Here is a 10407-nt window from a genome sequence, read left to right as displayed (position 1 = left end):
ACTGCTGCCACCATGTGGATAATTTAATAGCAGGCAAACACAGAACATGCTAGTTCATCCAGAAATTGCCTCACATTTTAAATGGTTCCGTTTATTAATGTACTTCACACACATTACAAAAGATTCATTATGCTGTCTTGGCAACTATAAGGAAACCAGTTCTTAAAAACAGTTCAGTCAAAGAAGACACACTTTAAAACCAAACAAGAAATGATATATAAAAACACTGGCTTTAAAATAAGCTCGTGTTATTATCCTTCTTCACTTGGTGGTGAAGTATTTTGAATAGGTTTTGTTGTACATCACTTGATTATCTACTCTTATGACACTTCGCAGGTTTTGCCAAAACCAGGGCTCTGCTGCTGCTGTTCGTGGCCACTCTACAACACTGCTTTCACACAGTCGCTTCCTCAAGCGCAGAAAGTGAGAATGCTGCAGGACAGGCTCCAGCATTAGCAGTACTATCACATCCACATTTTCATCCAGCAGTCTTTGGTGGGCCAGATACATTGCCAGCTTGAAAGCACCGGTCTTAACGTAGCCCTTTGTTAAGACAAACAGAGTCTTGCGACTGTACTGGATGCTCTGGGTGAGGTTGTCCACCAGTGGGACTCCTAGGGGCCAGTCCCTCTCTTCCAGACACAGTGGATGATACTTGTCTCCCTCTTCCTCCAGTTGCACCCGCAGATTGCTCATCACCCACTCAGAGACCTGTGGGTCTTTTGTGTCATATGTCACAAAGACATCATATATAGTATCTGGCGAGTTCAAGGATCTGTACCCTTTCAGCTTAGCTTTCATATAGTGTAGGACATAGGAAGCATCCCAGTAAAATAAGTGAGCAACTGTTGAAACAATCATGAAAAGAATAATGATAGAAGTTGTTAGAGCGTAGATCTGCTGTGCCTTTTCTGAATTTACACACTGGTTAGTTTCAAAGTTTACCAGTGGTTGGCCTTTTAAGTTCATTGGTGTGTGACAATTCACCTGAGTGGTCAGTCTTGGGATCTTTACTTTACTCCCATTTATCCATAAAATGAAGTTTAACAAATCACAAGTACACTCAAATGGATTCCTCTGTAGGAACAAAGTCTGAAAGTCAGGTCCTGATTCGAAGGCAGTTTCATTGACACTAGTAAGTTTGTTGTTTCTAAGGCTGAGAGTCCTGAGGCTTTTCAAACTCTTTAAAAAACACTTTTCCACACTGACAATGTGATTATGACTCAAGTCAAGGAAAGTAAGAGTTTGGGCGATGTTTGAGTCAATAGTTGTTAAAGTAGACAGACGATTGCTGCTCAGGTCTAAACTCTGCAGTTGGTGGAAAGGCAGTTTGTCCCAGCTAAATTCTCGGAGTAAGTTATGACTTATGCGCAGTGTGGTGAGGTTATGTGGCAAATATTCATAAACATCATCTGGAATCTTTGCAATGCCATTAGAGGATATATCTAAAACTGTCAAATTAGAAAGATTAGTGAAAAGTTTGTTATATGAGCCATCTCTGTCTTTCCAAAGTTTCCCTAAATTATTGTGTGTAAATATAAGTTCTGCTAATGATTTGCTATACATTTCTTTAGTTGTCAGTGTGGAAATCTCATTATGACTCATATTAAGGACTCTTAGCACAGGTAGATTTTGTGTAAAATTTAAATTAAGCGTTACCCCAAATGCTTTAAAGTAGTGTGGATTGTAACTGAGGTCTAGTACTTGTAATTTCTTTAGTTCTTTGAAGGCGTTGTTATAGGCCAGATCAACCTTATTGAAGGATAAGTCGAGATATGTCAGATTAGGCAACATCTTGAACTCTGTGCCATTAAGTGCCTGTGAAAATCCATTTCCTGAGAGGTTGAGACATGAAATATTTCCATATCCCTCAAATAGCTTTGAAGAAATGAAGAACAGATTATTTGAGCTGAGGATGAGCACTCGTCCAGAGTCAAAGCACTCTTGCTTTATTAGCCTTTGGGATATCTCGTAGCTAAAGTCTTTTGGAGGAGTTGTTATGGACGGTGAAATAGAAAGGTCTGAATTCTGGTTGTATCTGTCTGTTAGAGTTGGTGGACTTTCTATCGTTGTGGGATATAATCTGTTTTCTGAGAGATATATCATTTTTACGTGGGAGAAATGGCTGAATAAAGTAGAGTTGCTATAAATAATGAAGTTAGTGCCTAAATTCAAAGCAGATAGATTTTTCAGATTGTACAGAGGTCTGAGTGTGTCTGGTCCAATTCTCTGGAATACCAAAGCCTCCAAATGCAAAGTTTTCAGTGACCTGAGGTTTGAAAAGTTTTGTGAAAGAGTTATTTTTTCTGGGTACAATCCGAGAGCATAATTGAAAGACAGGTCAAGTTTTTCTAGCCTGTGAAGATAACTAAATGCCTTAAAAGATGGTTCCTCACCAGTTATAGATTTTAGTAAAAAATTAAATGCCAGATATAATACTTTAAGATTCGTTAGATTTTGAAACCAAGAGGGATCAAGGTAATTCAGTGAGTTTCCTCCCAGGTTCAGTATCTCCAGCTGTGTCAGTCTTTGAAATGCATCAGAATCTATGTCAATAGAACCATTAGGGCAAGGAACACAAGGGTACCGAGCATTGTGACATCTTGGACAGTTGCCTTTTATATCAAGGACCTTTAAATTTAGCAACCCCTGGAAATCATCTTTAGATATGTACTCTATTTTGTTGGAATCCAGATCTAAAATTGTAATTGACTGGGGTAGTCCTTTAGGAACGTGTGTTAAGTTGTTGAAAGACAAGTTCAGAGCATTCAGTTTGTCCAGTATTTGAAAGGGTTTTTCCATAATAGCAACAGACTTCCCACAAGGATTCCAGAAGTAGCAGTTTTTAGATAGAAACAGGTTTGTTATGTTTTTTAAACCAATAAAGCTGTTGTCATGTAATTTATCCAAGCTAATCTTGTTAATTTCTAGCTCAAGTGTTTCCACACTGTCGGGGAGATTGCGTGGAATTTCAGTCAGACAGTTGCCGCTCAGTCGTAGTTGCTTGAGTTTTGTGAGATTTTTGAAAGCATTTGCAGAACTGTTCAATAGTCTGCATCCATAACCGTCCTTGGATTTGTTTGCCCAGTTGAGATTGAGCTGAGTCAGATTTGTCAGTTTAGAAAATGATTCATCTTTAATACTCATAATAAAATTTTCTGATAAGTCGAGATCCGTAGCATTACTGGTTATCCCTGCTGGTATTTCCTCTAGATGGCGGCCTTTACAGTCAAATTTGACTGTATTTGATGTTTTGTTGGCTATGACATCACAAGGGAACTGCCGTGTCATCCAGGTAGGTGTAAATGCAGCTGGCATGAGCTCATGATGGTAACACAGATAGATCAACAGCATCCAGCATTTGGTAATCTGTGGAAAAATGATGGAATCAGTTGAATGAAATAACCTTAAGCTTATAAAAGGGCTTCTACAAAATCATGACATTTTTTCATGATTATTGTGGTAAAAAAAAATAGATATATATATAAGACAAAGAACATTATTTGTACTATATATTATATTATGTATTATATTGCTATAGCACTTTTGTCTCAATTATGTCAATTAGAGGTTCACAAAGTACAGTGATATTGGTCTGCAGATTAGGTTTGCTTTTAGAATTGGCTTAAAGCTGATATTTTAGGTAGTTATTTAAGGTTGACCCGAATTCATTCCCTCATCCCTACCAGGCTCGGACATCTGTGGGCCTTCCTGTGATGCAGTGAGCACATCTCATCGACTTAAATGTATTCACTCCTTATGTGACATATTAAATGATAAAAATCTATGTAATTTCTTCTGTGCATACCTGGATTCCAAGCTTTTTCTGAAACTTTTTTGTCTATCAGTCTACTGACTTGAACTGTATATACCTAAACCGAGTAGAGCCCTTATTAATGTTATTACAGTTATTTATTACACCACTGCTTTTCCTGTTTTGACATGTTAAAATATCAGCTATGGAAAAGACACTGATATTGTAAAGCAATCTTGAAAAAATTGTGAACTTGTCCTGTTTCCAGCAGGTGGCAGTAGGTTGGAAGTCTAGTAAGAAAAAAAAATCTTGTTCTTTCTTATACTTATCAAAGCAGCAAGAAGTAAGGGGGTATGAAATGTAAAATGATACATGTAAAATGTATCATTATTAGTATGTAATATTACAATAACCAGCCTAGAAATAATTTTAAAAATAGGAGATACATAAAATCTTTCAGGTTGTTGTTAAAGTACTTTTCATGGGAGCACGTCACCTACTTAGTGATAAGTGACATACAGTATCCCATACATTTTCTAAATCCATTTGTCCCATGTCTTCATTATAGCTGTGCAATGTATTGAATTGAAATACCTAAAAAAAAGGGCATCGCTTTAAAATAATGTCACTTATATAGCATTTATATAGCATCAGTTCTCCTATTATGCCATTTATAAATACAGCTATATTATCATGACTTTGATTATGATTACTATTAGCAGCTATGTAGTAGCAATTATAGCTGTACATGATTTCACCATGTCCAGCAGTGATAGCTCTACATGTAACAGTAACAGATGGATAAACATATCTGCATCGGCATACTAAGGAAGAGTAATGATGTATAAATGATGAATTAAGCACTTGCTAATACTTTACTAACACCATAATAATGCTTAATAGTGTGACATTATTATAAAGTGCTACAGAAAAGAAAGTCTTAGCCTGCTAAATGTATCTTTGCCAGTTTAAAATAAAATGTGTTCTCAAGATCGCCAAGTGCTGATTTCTAAAACAAGTTAAATAAAATGCCGATATAAGAATGAAACCATGATGTTTTTCTACACAACGGCTGGCAAGTTTTATTATACCTTTAATTTAATATGTCAACACATTTCCAAACAAGCAAAACAGATTTAAAAGCAAAACACAACAGAATGATCAGTCTGGGTTTTTGGAGTCAGATATATCTATACAAAGTTTTGGCACAAAATCATAAAATGACAAAATCATCAAAGATAACAGAATGCAGAAAATCAGATTGTTCTGATAAGTAAGTTAAAAGTAACTGTACACACAAACTCAGTAACTTACCATTGCGCCTGTACTGTATTAATCCCTGAATGACAATCTTGAATTCAGATTTTCTCCTCTACCACTTAAAAATAAGTGGTAGTGGTTAAAAGACAAAAAACAAAACAAAAACAAAAACAAAAAACCCCCCCAACAAGTTGCTAAAAATCTACAAGGTGCATGTCTTGTATATCATCAAGTCAAATTAGCCCGTTTAAACATCTCTGCATGCTCACATACACCCATCAAAATCAAGGAACGGGACTGTTTTACACAGCAGAATGAGCTGTGGGAGGCAGCAGCGTGTGAATTGAACAAGTACATCTGTTTCATTTCCTTCTTTCATCGTATGTTGCATTTCATTGCCAACTGAGCCTGAGAATCCCCCATTGGCATCGCAAAGAGTGCCAATGAATTCCCCAAATAATGTGAATACAGAGTTTAAAATTAGCACATCATTAATTATTAATATTTCATTAATAATAAAACAGTTCAGTATTCACATATAATAATTCATATAGAGGAGTACATTTAAAGCAATCTAGAGAGAAGAAACTGCATTTTCCAGCATATTGTTCTCTTTACAGTGTCTCTTTGAAGAGATTGTTGTATTGTTTGTGACCTTCGGTTGCTAATACACTCCTCAAGCTGAACCAAAAGTATGGCTGGGCTTGAGGATTTGTTGGCCACTCTAGCACAGACCTCTTATACAGCCTCTTTCGTAATCTCAAGTACTTTGAATTGCAAGGCACTTTCTCTAAGAAAATAAGCACGATAACATCATTTTTTTCATCCATTAGCCTTTGGTGAGCCATGTAGAACGCCGTCTTGAAGTTTCCCCCTTTAATGTATTTTTTGGTGAGAATAAACACAGTCCTCTTGCTCCTGTGGATGCTTTGAGAGAGGTTGTCAATCAAGGGGCATCCGGGCATCCAATCCCGGTCTTCAAGGCAAAGCGTCAGTCGACGGTCTCCACACTCCTCAAGATGAGCGCACATTTCCTTCGTCACCCACTCTGATACTGCAGGATCCTCCTTATCATAGATCACAAAGGCATCGTAAACAGCGCTCTGGGAATACAGGCGGCGGTAGCCTTTGAGCTTGGCCCTGCAGAAATGGTAGATGTACCAGACATCCCACAGGAAGAGATGGCTGGAGATGGACAGCGTGACCAAGATGAGGACGAGGGAAGTCATTAGGGTGGAGAGGATGATTGACAGGTAGTGGTGCTGGCAGGCCAAAAGGTCCACTGAGACGACTGGACGACCTCTTTGTGCCCCTGGGGCAACGCAGGTAACATCCGTGCCCAATTTAGGTATGGTTACTGTAGTCCTGTTGAGCCATGTGACAAACCAGGTGGCATTGCAAGTGCACAAGAATCTGTTTTTGTGCAGAAGTAACATGTCCATATGATTAAGAACATCATCTGGAAGGCTGGATTTTTCAATGTACTGGATGTGATTAAAACTCAGGTCTAGATATTTCAAGTGGTAGGCACCCTTAAGGAAATCTGGTGTAAGCTTTAGGATTTGGTTTTTGTGTAAAATTAGTTTCTCAAGAGATGTGGTGCAGTTTGATAACACATGTGGAACAGTAGTTAAGCTGTTTCCACTGAGATCCAAGACTCGCAATGAATGTAGAAGCTGCAGTTTATTCCAGTTAAAGGATTTTAGTTTGTTGTTTTTGATATACAGCTCAGATAGCTTCTCTGGTAGACCACTGAATACGTCCGATGGGATAAAAGGGAGGTTGTTATGGGAGATGTCAAGGACAGTCAGATTAACTAAATTCTTAAAATAGTTGACATATCTGGTGTTCCCATCTCGCCAGAGTACATCTAACCGGTTATCTCTGAACTCTAACCTTTCTAGGGATTGACTCTCCAGCTCTGTGTTAGTGGAAGTAGAGATCTTGTTGTGATTCATCAGGAGTACCTTGAGGTTTTTTAAATTCCTAGTGAAATTAAGCATGTGAGTCAGACCTTCTGATTCAAAATAGTGGTTGTTGTTACTTATATCCAAGATGACCAGATTTTTCAGCTCTTGGAATGCGGTAGAGTAGAGCAGGTCCAAACGGTTCCATGAGAAGTCCAGATATTGTAAATTAGCCAGGTAAGTAAATTCAGAACCATTCAGACTTTGACTCATTGCATTTCCAGACAGATTGAGGCATCTTAGCTCTGTAAGGTTTAAAAATCGTGAATGCAGGAAGAATATATTGTTTCTGCTGACGTCCAGGGTTTTGCCAAACTGACTGCATTCTTTTTTGACGAAGGATGTAATAACTCCAAGTTCCTTGTCCTTGTATTTGCAGCTTCGTGCATACTCATCATATCTGAAATAATGAATCTCTCTCACTTCTTTGTTTTGGTACTCAGCAGCGGAAGACATCGGAGACCAGTCCGAGGTTTCTCCTCCGGACAAACCAAGTGCATCTCGGCCATCAGAGGGAGACGATATTTTGTTGTCAGACAGGCTGATTATTTTAAAGCTTTTCAGTTCCATCAGAATACTAAGCTTTGTCATTTTAATGAAGTTTGTACCCAAATCTACAACCTCCAGGTTCGGTAGAGGTTTTAAATGAGCGATACTCTCTGTAGTTAACTGCTGAAACACAAAACCTTTCATTCTGAAAATTTTGAGAGACTTCAGAGAGGAGAAACTGCAACTCAGTCTCAGCGTTTGAGGGTACTTCTGAAGCTCGTAGTTGAATGAAAGGTCCAGTTCTTCTAGTTTACCCAGGAATTTGGGGAAAGCAGTGATTTCTAGCTCCCTTGCTAAAAAGTTTGATGAGAGATCCAGCACTCTGAGCTCAGTTGTGGTGTCAAACCATTCAGAAGGCACACTTGTAAGGGAGTTGCTATGCAGCCGTAATGTTTTTAGTTTGGTCAGCATTTTAAAAGCTGTTTTGCTGATTTTCAGTGGCGCATTATTTGGACATGGGCTACATGGAAAAGGAGCGTTGTAACACCGGGGGCAGTTTCCGCTAATGTCTAGAATCTCAAGATTAGTTAAATTTTTAAAGTCTTCATCAGTGACTTCTTGAATGTTATTGTTGTAGAGATATAGCTCCTTCAGAGTAGTGGGTAGCTGATGTGGAATGAAAGACAAGTTATTTGATTTAAGAGATAGCAATTTTAAATTGTTAAACTGTAAAAATGCATCGTCTTCTATATCATAGGAATCATTGCAGGGGTTACGAAAATAGCAGTTTTGACCAAGGTAAAGCACCTCAACATTTCTAAGCTCAGAGAGGTTTGCTTTAGAAAGATAATAAATATGATTCACTTCCAAGCTCAGCAGGATCAGATTTGAAGGCAGGCCTTTAGGTATACTATAGAGCTGATTGCCATCTAGATACAGCGCTCGCAGATTGCTCAGTCTGCTGAAAGTATTTTCCTCAATTGTCACACTCTTCAGGCACATCTTGTCCTTGGGTCCGATTTTGATGGGCACACAGTTGCACCTCATGTCAATCTCAGTCAAGTTCTCCAAACCATGAAAGGAGGTGGAGTTTAAACTCGGAATATGGTTGATGGTGAGCGTCAGGTTTGTAGTGTCTCTCGGGATTCCATGGGGGATTTTTTTGAGGTTTCTCTCAGTGCAGTCCACCCTCACTTCACTCCCATTGTTGATCTCATTAACATCACATGGCAGAGTTTTCGGGTAATAGATGCCAGTTGCCAAAATAGGGAGACAAGACCACAGGGTGAGCAGTGCCACACACATCTGCACGGAAAAATGAGAAAGGTTTGCTAGTGGAAATCTAATAATACTTAAACAGCACGTTATAAATGCAAATCATAACAAGGAACGCTAAAATCAGCAACTATAGTAAGCATGGCCAGCATATTATACTTTACTTTACTGTACAATTAGGAAATAGCATTCTCTCACATTTGATTTTCTGCTTCTCAACAGTTAACAGCACTTCTAAGCCAAACTACATTTGACAGCTTATGAATTCTGATACTATAGAGTATATATGGAAAAATCATACTCACCAGGTGGAGAAACATTATTTATGTGAGAAAACGAAAAAAAGGGTCCAGCTCTGACTTGTCTTGTCAGCTTTGATGGAGTACTGAAAGAAGTATAACACTGACAAACACTCCTGAGGTGGTCGATGAAAGTAACAGGTGTTTGTGTTAGCCTAGTGTGTGTAGAATTAGCCGGCATCACTTCCTACTTTCTTACAAACCACAAACATCCAAATATTTCATCTTTTACTACATCAGGAAAAGGCTTATTGGTGCATTTATGCTATTATTACTGTAAAGAGGTGCAGCAAGTTTAATACTCTGACTCTTGTTGTATGGCAGATATTCCATGGTATTATAAAACACAGCTGGATGAGTTACAAGTTATTATTCAACTGAAACCAGTGAAAGGAAGAGTTTCATTTCTCATTCAATTTTAGGGGAAAATGAAACCTGTGGTGTGGTTTGGGTTTTACCACTGTACATGGTGGTGAAGTTATTTTAACATCAAGCAGAATATTTTTTTGTTATCTGTGGCTATATGACTAACATTCAGTCTCACCAGCCCAAATTTAAGATAAATAAATATGTTCAGTAGTTTTACGTACAGTTCCTACCGATTTACAGTACCTAGACTGTTTAGCTGTCTTTACAGTGAAATGGTATGATTTACTGCACCTATTCTAGCAATACTATGTATTCCTGTTGGTCAGCATACCTCTTATTAAATTTGGGTTTATAGAAAAATGTCTTGATAACTACTACAGATGAACTGCTTTAAACATCTGAAGCAGAGATCAACTTCAATGATTATCCGTATTTTTCTTAAGCACAACTAACATTTTAAAATTTCCATGTATCCTGTGAAATATCCATATATTTCAAATGGTTTGGCGTAAACACTGAGCTGGATAAGTGGTTTAGAACATGGTTTGAGCAATTCATTACTCACTAGGTTGGCAATTTAGGTTCAGATGGTTGTTTGCCATGAAACAAGTATGAACATGCATGTCATCCTGAATCGAACTGATCAGTGAGCATCATCAGGTCAATTTTGACCAGGAGTTCACTATGTTGGCATTTAAGCACCTTTATGCTTATAGCCTCACTGAGCTGCTGGCTGTTGTCTTTTTCGTTTTACTCAGATGCATACACATAATGCACAGTGACTACACTCGTTCTCAAGCTGTGCAAAAACATTCTTTCCAGCCCTGTACTGTAAGTGAAATAGGCCATCATCATCTTTAATGCAAAAAGCACTTTCACCACTAAAGCTTGAGCGAAAAGTAAAAAAAATTAATTATTGAACACAGTTTCCAAACTAAATAAAGACGCTTTATTGAATGAAACTTCAGTAACAAACTTTTGTAGGCGAGAGATT

At 38.1% G+C, this 10407-nt stretch overlaps 2 protein-coding genes across 2 annotated transcripts; both read right to left on the bottom strand.

Annotated features, from left to right (window-relative positions):
• Positions 1 to 65: 65 nt before the first annotated feature.
• LOC100696480 (toll-like receptor 8) lies at positions 66 to 5527 on the bottom strand. The gene is made up of 2 exons (XM_019352835.2): positions 5069 to 5527; positions 66 to 3369 (listed from the first exon to the last, which is right to left on the bottom strand). The coding sequence occupies exons 1-2, from the start codon at positions 5069 to 5071 to the stop codon at positions 262 to 264; spliced, it is 3111 nt and encodes a 1036-aa protein (XP_019208380.1). The 5' UTR covers positions 5072 to 5527; the 3' UTR covers positions 66 to 261.
• LOC109194414 (toll-like receptor 7) lies at positions 4830 to 10360 on the bottom strand. Its single transcript, XM_019352834.2, has 2 exons — positions 9051 to 10360; positions 4830 to 8775 (listed from the first exon to the last, which is right to left on the bottom strand). The coding sequence occupies exons 1-2, from the start codon at positions 9063 to 9065 to the stop codon at positions 5629 to 5631; spliced, it is 3162 nt and encodes a 1053-aa protein (XP_019208379.1). The 5' UTR covers positions 9066 to 10360; the 3' UTR covers positions 4830 to 5628.
• Between the last annotated feature and the right edge of the window lie 47 nt (positions 10361 to 10407).

The sequence above is a fragment of the Oreochromis niloticus genome, linkage group LG16 (assembly GCF_001858045.2).
Source record: "Oreochromis niloticus isolate F11D_XX linkage group LG16, O_niloticus_UMD_NMBU, whole genome shotgun sequence".
Lineage (NCBI taxonomy): Eukaryota > Metazoa > Chordata > Actinopteri > Cichliformes > Cichlidae > Oreochromis > Oreochromis niloticus.
This window is presented reverse-complemented; position numbering and strand designations above follow the sequence as displayed.